This window comes from Nelusetta ayraudi, unplaced genomic scaffold (genome assembly GCF_046127955.1).
Source record: "Nelusetta ayraudi isolate G7.1 ecotype Tasmania unplaced genomic scaffold, CSIRO-AGI_Nayr_v1 ptg000068l, whole genome shotgun sequence".
NCBI lineage: Eukaryota > Metazoa > Chordata > Actinopteri > Tetraodontiformes > Monacanthidae > Nelusetta > Nelusetta ayraudi.
Window position 1 is genome coordinate 1,934,142 of NW_027466118.1, and position 8,359 is coordinate 1,942,500.

The window sequence follows — 8,359 nt, forward strand, 5'->3', positions numbered from 1 at the left end:
AGTTTGCCTTTGGTTAAAGCATCCAGTGTGTCTGTTTTGATTTTGAACCCATGCTTCCTATCTTGATTTGTCATAATCCTTGTTTTGTTTTGTTTCTTTTTTTTTCTCCCCTCTTTCTTTTTTTTCCCGCCCGAATTCCTCCTCCTCCTCCTCCTCCTTCTTCTTCTCCATCTCCCCCCCCCCCCCCCCCCCCCACAGCTTACCTAGATGATGAGGAGGATGAGGATCCCTTTGGAGACTATGTAATCAGTAAGTCACATCTGATTGTGTCCTCTAGATTACTGGGCCCACAATGGACCCGTCTGCCTCTGTGTGATTGTGTTTTGATGTGCCTTTGTGCTTGTATGTACGCCTTTTTTTTGTCTGTGGGTTGATGTTTCTGCGAAAAGAAAAAAAAAATAAGGTCAGTCGCGCACGACATAATGGCTCCTAACTGGGCTCCGGCTGGGAGAGCAGAGCGCCGGGTGTGAGTCAGACCAAAGACTTGCGCTCGAGACGTCGGCGTTACTGTAATTGCTGTTGTACCCACATCTTCACTTAGCGCACCCTTAAACGTCTCCTCGCTCCGTTGATAGAAGTTGGCTGGGCATCTGGAGCTGAAGTGCGGGCCGGGACGGTAAAAACAATCAGTTTCTGTACATTACCCCTGTGTCTTATCCGATCCAGGCCATGGCGGCCTCTCGTTTTCACATGCCTCATCTACGGTTACGAGCTCCCTATTATTATGATCTCATGTTCATTAGCACACATCCAACTACTTAATCTCTTTGCACTTGATCGGAGAAGATTTCCCAAGAGGGGTCCCACCCCCGCCCCTCCTCGCCACCTCGCTTTGCATAAGCACACGCCCACCAGCTCCTCCCCCTTCCTCACTGCTACGCCATCAGCCGTATTTACCGGTGTCCCCGAGTCGACTTGTCTGAACGTTGTGCTTGACAGCAGGTTGTAATGACCACTGGATACACAGGAAGACGAAAAGCAAATGTTTATGTATGTGGCGAAAAGAGGAGATAAAGGGATAATAGTGTATAAGTTGTCTAGGGCAGAATCTTAAAACAATCATTGAAGTGCATTTTGAATGGAAAGGACGAGTCGTATTGCTTTGCACAGCCGCAGGGGGAGAAGTAACACTCATTTGCATAAATATACACACACCCTCCACTTCGTTTGACCCTTTTACAGTTGCAAGGAATAGTCGGTACCGTCTTTCTACAAAGCCGACACACACGGGAACAGCGCTTGGAATATAGTGGACAGGTATTCAATACATGCATCAGTTAAAAGCCAACTAGCATTTTTTTTCTTTCTGCTAAATTAGTAACATCGATCGCCAAGGGAATAGTGAATATTTGTAGTCAGATTCATGTTTAAAACTAAACCACTTTTGCCTTCCAACCAGTTCTAGTAAAACTAAAGGGAGCATGTTTGTCAGCTAATCGTGGCACAACCAGCAATTTTCATTATGGCGTGAGGGATTACCTCTTGTAGAGCGACTTCCACCGTCATGGATCACCCCACGTCACCAATGTTGCTAATTCACACCGAATCCAACCGAGGCATCAGTAAAAACCAGCAGCCTTGAGTAACATAACAGGAGTAATTGTGCGACGTTGAATTGTGAAGTTCACCTTGTACGTTGGTGGAGTTTGACCACTTTACAATAGAATAGAATAGAATGGCCCTTTATTGTCACATGTACCAAAATACAGCGGAATTGTGCAGTTTGCGTGGCATTGAGTCGTCAGTCGGCCCACACATCAATAACATCGACCCCACCATTAGTATCAGTATCAGATCGATACTAGGGGGTTTGGATCGATAGCTGCCCCAGTTCTGCCACATAATAGCCATGTCCAGGAAAATGGTGCCGCTGTCGAGTCTTGCATTGCACACTTTGCCCCTCCTCACTCCACTCCACACGTTGCTCTTTTGTCGCGTTTGACTCAGCAGAGGGGAGCAGCATATAGAAATGTTCCGTATGTTCTGCACGTCATGGTAGAAGTAGAAAATAAAAGAGTGTGTGTGGATGTGTCAGTATTATTAGCTGTATCAACAATATTTTTCCAATAATTACTTGGTATTGGAACAATTAAGGAAAAAAATGCATCAGCATCTCTCTCCCATCTTGTGTAGTTCTCTGTGTATTTGTTACTATGCGGACAACAAGAGATTGTGATTGGCTGCTGCAGGCAGATGCAGACGTTGGCAACCAAAAGTTTGATCCGGGATGAACTTTGGACTGACCCTTTTATTTGGATTGGGAATATAAATGAAATGAGCAGCTGTTTCTCGGTTAGTGGAAGGAAATAACTTATTAGCCACACAAACAACAAGCCTCACTTCCATTGCTTTCGGCCAGACCTGAGACCTGAGAAAAGTTTTGAGAACTGGCGTCGCTATAAACGCAAATATCAGACTGGAGGTCATGCATACAACCGCAGGCCACTTGCGATGAGGTTTAGAATAACAGCACTCTGTCTCCTGTGATTTCCCTTCTTGACTCAAGAAGTAAACACGGAAGACGGGCCGCACCTGATCAGCTGTCTGGCCGAGTCACCATTTGTTCATGGTCTGGATACAAAGCAGTTGCCGGAGTTAAGACAGCGAGCGAAAAACCTGCTCAAGTCCACGTTCTGTCTCTTCAATGAATGCTGTACATACAGGCAACTTTATTAATCATTGGAAATACTTGAATGCAACTTAACTTTTGCTCTTCTGCTGAAATCAGAACTCTTATATGAGGCAAAGTTATTGGATCTGATATTTACAGATGTTAATTTTCGTCTCGGCCCTATTCATTACTCTCTGTCGCAAACTGATTTAGAAATATATTGTCTGAGATGAACAGTTTCCTTGGTTTCTGCAAGGCAAATATTCAGTCTTCATCAGGAATGAAAGTCTTAAAATATTCTGTCAAGACAGAAGAGTTACAGTGTGTCATGACTGCAAGGAACAACATCTTAACCCAACATTTATTCCAATACATTTAGCTATTATTGTTAATAATTGTTATAAATTGCTTTTTTTTCCAAGCTTTTACTGTAGGAAAAAAGAAAGAAAAAGTGAGAGATAAAAAGGGAACAAAAAGTAAAGTTTTTGTTTTAATTTTCAAAGTATTTTACAGAATATGAAACTGTCAATTCATCGCTGACACTAATGTAGAGAATATAGGCCTATAAATACCAAAAGTGAGACTGCACATATGCAGAACGGCTCAAACTAAAAGCTCTTATTTCAGAAATTAGGCAATTATTAAAGCAGTCTTTCATATTTGGAATAATTACATTTTCAGTGTCATGGGGATCTTGAATGGATTCCTAAATTTTATTTCGGCATGGAAAGGAGAAATAAATAGGCGTTGAGAGAATTAAAGGACCACGCTGTGAAATAATTGCTATAGGTTGTGTCTGCTTGTATGTAACCAACTCCAAAAAGGCTGAGATCCAGTTAAAAACATCCAAGGAAAATCCAAGTGAAGCATGTGGAAGTGTCCATATTTCAACATGAATGCATGCAGATTTTATGCACTACGTAGAGGGTAATGTTGGCAGTGGATATATGTGCTTAATCAGGTCTGCCAACACTTTGCCAACCTGTCAGCTACTTTTGAAGTGACCGTTTCAGAAGTATGGACCTCCATTTATCTCAACAGTTTGTTTAGCAATCTGGTATTGACCAGGTGATCTACACATTGGGCACCTCTTTGCTAAATAGGCTACCCATAATACGTTCAAGGTTCTGTCAACACTTTATTTGATTGCTCTGGCCATCAGTGCCAGCTTGGCCTCCTCTGCTGGCCTATCCATACTTGGAAAAGTACATTTTCCCGTAAATAGGATAATAAAGTTATTCTCCATAGTCTTGTTCTTTTCACATCATATAACATCCACTTTGTTGCGTTGTTTCCATTGTCATATATTACAGTAGAGTTTTTATCCAATCATATTTCAGCCAGCTTGATCTGCCGTAGGCCAGCGGAACCGACTTTGCAGGCTCCTGTCCGCTAAGCGAACGGACCTTGGTCAGTTGCGATAGCCAATCAGATCTCAAATATCGGATGCCAAAGCCAGCTAGCTGGCTTTACGCTGAACTTCACACATACGCGTCCTGTGATTGGATGAGCACTGAGGACCTCTAAGACTTAACTCATCCTGGAGTTGTGGTGGCCACCACGGCGAACCCACGACGGCTGCAGCAGAATATGAAGGTTTAGTTGCCGAATCATCTGCAATTTAAAACCCAAAGACCGTGGCACATTGGCGCAGCAGCTTCGGCAACGTGTTCAATTGTTTAATGTTTTAAAATTTTAATAATTTGTTTTGTTATTGTCTCATTGGTCTGTCATATGCAGCGGCGACAATGCGCAGTTTATTGGACAGAGTTTAGTTTTGGTGGACTAATTAAAACTTTGTTGAGGAATCTCTCAGTATCGCCTTTTTTTTTTGTAAGTTTTGACAGTATCAGTGGCTTCAGTTACTTAGTCTTAATGATGATTTAAACGCTCTGGAAACTACGTTTTGCTCAACTAGGTCACCTATTTGGAGGTGATGTAATGTCTAGGTGTGATTCTCTATGGATCCTCAAGCCATAGTGTCATATTGAGGGACTAAATATGACGTCAATGATGGCCTCGGCATGAAATGCACAGCCCGCCACTGCTACTCCTGTTTACTACTTGGGGATTGTGATTTTCATTTTGAAGCTCAGTAGTTGAATCATATCCAGCTGTGTGACTGACTCTGTCGAGTAAACCAACAAATGATTGCAGCAGCAGCAGCAGCAGCAGCAGCGTGTTAGTTGAAATGAAACAGAATGAGTCCAAACATTTTCAATCCTTATTGACTTAGCGAATAAACGTATTACGACGAGGATGGGATTCTAATGACTTTGGTGATCCTCCACCCTTGTCATTAGTGATATCATGTGTTTGTTTGTTTTACAGTACCAATGTGAACTCACAATGTATCGATGTGCACAGTGACTGTGATGATGTCATCTTCGATGTGAGGCGCACGTCTAGTGCACATTTAGAAGAATATCATATTCAGTTTGAGAACAATTTCATCCAATTTGCAATAGATTGTTTGCTTCAAATCATCGGTAATCTGCAAAGACTACCGAATTAACTCTTGACATATGTCTGGTGCATGTTTCATTGTATATGCAATGCCATTGCCCATGTAATTTTGGCACATTACTGATAATTTGCCCAAAGACTCTCCTCCCGAGGTAGTTCTCAGTATGTCTAATTGCCATAAAAGGCGTCACAGATCGTGTTTGTTTTGGAATTTCATCCCAGCCCATAATGGAATCGTCTCTCCTTGGTGCTTAGTGCTGGGGAGCAAATGTTCGCATCCTGACACTCGACGGCTGCGCAAAGCGTTCGCCGCCGCCACAGCATCTGAATTTGTCATTAAAAGCCTGTTGGTGTGCTGATGTCTGCGTTTTTCTGTCCGGAAGGACTTGGGCATCCACGCATCTGCTATCAAGGCTTAATTTAAAACATATGGTGGCTTCAGCTACCTGCTGATTCAATGTAGACCCAGTGAAAGGAGCCTTTTATTTTTAGATTGTTCCGAAATAGACCAGTTAGTTCTGCAGTATATCAGATGGAGATAACCAACAAAAGCATCTTGCAAAAAAAAAAAAAAAAAAAAACATGCTTTGCATTACAAGAGCTCTTTGAAGTGTTTGTTTGGTTTCTCACTCATACCTCACCCTCTGTTCTTTGGCCAATACCTGGAATTTATAAGCCATGCAACTGGTTTGACGGAATGAAAGTCAGACCAGAAGAACAGAGTTGTTCTCCTGCAGCTGTAATGTTTCCCAGCGAAATGTAGATTTATGTTGTGATGTTGGTCCAACGACTTGATTGATCTTCCCCAATCTTTGATCTTAGTGAATATGAGGACGGCAGTTTTGTAACATTTTAAAGTTTTGATTGTATTTTTTTTTCACTATTTTTCAGCAATTGCTGGTTAATGGTTTCTGTGTTTACGCCAAATGGAATTCAATCAAAAGGAGGAAAATATGTTTGTTTGCCCGTTTATGCAAACCCTTTCATCTGTTCATGCTGTGTCTTGGCCGCGTCCTCCGCTACATCAGCACCATGTGCCTATGGTGAGAGATGATGAGGCGTCTGAGGACATAAAGTTTACATCGTGAAAAGTTTCACGCAGAAGCGCCAGAGCAAACAGCGCGGCACCGCAAACAGTCTGGAGGAGACTGCTGACTGATCAAAAAAAAAAAACTCCATTTATTGTTTGGAAGTTAGCAGACATGGACTCTTTAGGAAACATCACGCGGGACGAGTAGTTTAAAAAAAAAAAAAAAAAAAAAAGCCGGAGCCGCGGCGGGGCAATTTTGATGGGAGCGAATCAGAGTGAATAGCGCTGAGAGGCTGCAGGAGACCAGATATCATTCAGTCGTAGTCGCTGCAGTTTAGATGGAGCGCTCCTGGCAGCTGTGGCTTTATTGTTCTAGTGTGCAAAATAAAGACCGGAATGTGAATCGTTTCCATCATAAAAAGCAAAGATTCCTTTAGAAATAGTTGAGAAAACCTTCACGGTGTTTTGTTTTGCTTTGTTTAGTTTTTTTCATTTTAAAAAACACATCGTGCACACATCTACCCTGCGCTGCCCTGCCTGCTAGCTGTTCCACTGCCTCCATGACAACGCGTCAAAGCGGCACTCTGAGGTCCGTGCCTCCTCCTCCTCCTCCTCTTTCTCCTCTTCTGCCACCTCCGCCTCCCCCTCCTCGTCCTCCTTCTCCTCCTTCTCCACCTCCTACTCCAGCAGAGTGATTATGACAGGCTGATTGTTGTTTTGTTTTCTCGGTGATGAGAAGATCAATGCGAGGCTGATAGCGAGGGCCGGGCCCAGGAAAAGACAAGACAGGGGGGGGTGAGTTCCTGTCGCTCAGTGAGGGATCAAGAGATGTTAAGGAGGATGGAGTTTTTTTAAAAAAAAAAAGTGCCTGACAGGAGCAGGGCGGAGCTTGTGTAATGTTGGGGCTGTGGGATTCGGGTTGGAAAAGGTGGAGAAAGGAGGAAAAGGGAGAATTAAAAATCCTGATCGGCATGTTACAGTGCAGCGGAGGAGCCGGCTGAGGATTAACATTCTGCAACTGTCTGGAAGCACCGGGATGTTTCTCTGGCCTCCTGCAGAGCACTGTGGAAAGCCCACCCATACCTTAGGAGGGCTGAGGCCTCCCACCAGGTTCTCTGAATCTGTGCGCGTGTGTGTGCGTGTCTTAGTCTGGGCAGGGCAGGTGCAGTAAGTTGTTGATTCAGCTCCCTGCCGCGCTGCACCCTTTGCAGCTCGATGGATGTCCTCCGCAGGTGGCACTGGGTGGGCGTGGCACAGACGTTACTTCTTTCTGTTTGGTTTTTCCCCCCATCCGCGACGGTCTGAAGTCTAACGCCAGTGTCGTCCTCAACGCCTCTTCCTCCCCAAAAAGGAAACCGATTCCAAATCCAGTCCACTGCCCTAAAACGTTATCCTCCCGCATGCCGTTAGCGCGCGAGATCCTCACAGACTTTAATCCGTATCGATTGGTGCTTCACGCCGTCTCATCAAATGAAGCACCGCGCCACGGGGGTTACCGCACAGCCCGGTGAAGCGTGGCATGATGTCGAGGTTCAAGTCTTTGCCGGCCTCTGTTTATCTGGGGATCAGACCAAAAGAAAAACTGGTAGAAGCGTATGTGACACATTGCTAGGAAAAGTGAAATGTGACCAGGCATCGCCCCATTCAGAGTTTTACCAACCCAAGCCCCCCCCCCCCCTCTCACCACCACTCTCTTTTACAGTCCAATAATATTGGCTGATTGAAATGCGAATCAGCTCTGCAGTTCCAGTGGGTTGCCCCAAACGGGCAGCAAGACGCTAGCTTCCTCTTAGCTCTTTACAGCCGGAAGCACAGCATTGCTTTAAACTTTGAGAAGCTGTTTTGCATAATTAGCTCTCATTGGACAGGCTGTTTTTTCTTCTTTCACTCAGACATGAATTCAAATTTTTTTTTTAAAAATGATCTCCTCCCCCTTTCCCCAGTTTAAAAGCTAGACCTCGTCTGTGGGTGTACATTCCCCTGCTGATCGCACCTTTCATCACTGCAGAAACATACTGAAGATTTGTATGATTTCAAAGGAATTTTTATGATGCATATTGACTTGGAATTGCTATGAATTATCCTCATTGACACAGTTTGCCTGGCTGGACTGATAAAAAGGACTATGAAGCCAGTGCCTGTCCAAAACTGAGGAGCATCTCCTCATGGGATGGTGCTGGGCAGGCAACCAGAGGCATATAGTCCTCGACCAAGCCAGCTGGACATGCTGTGTCAATAGCATAGTTTCCATT

The 8,359-nt window shown here is 44.1% G+C and overlaps 1 protein-coding gene across 1 annotated transcript in view; it reads left to right on the forward strand.

Annotated features, from left to right (window-relative positions):
* Positions 1 to 310, forward strand: part of LOC142898560 (teneurin-2-like) — a gene marked incomplete at its 3' end in the record, with an annotated part of 54,387 nt that extends 54,077 nt beyond the window's left edge. Inside the window, exon 4 of the mRNA XM_076041537.1 lies at positions 199 to 310. Coding sequence (XP_075897652.1) covers positions 199 to 310 — 112 coding nt within the window. The remainder of the gene's footprint in view (positions 1 to 198) is intronic.
* Positions 311 to 8,359: the final 8,049 nt, after the last annotated feature.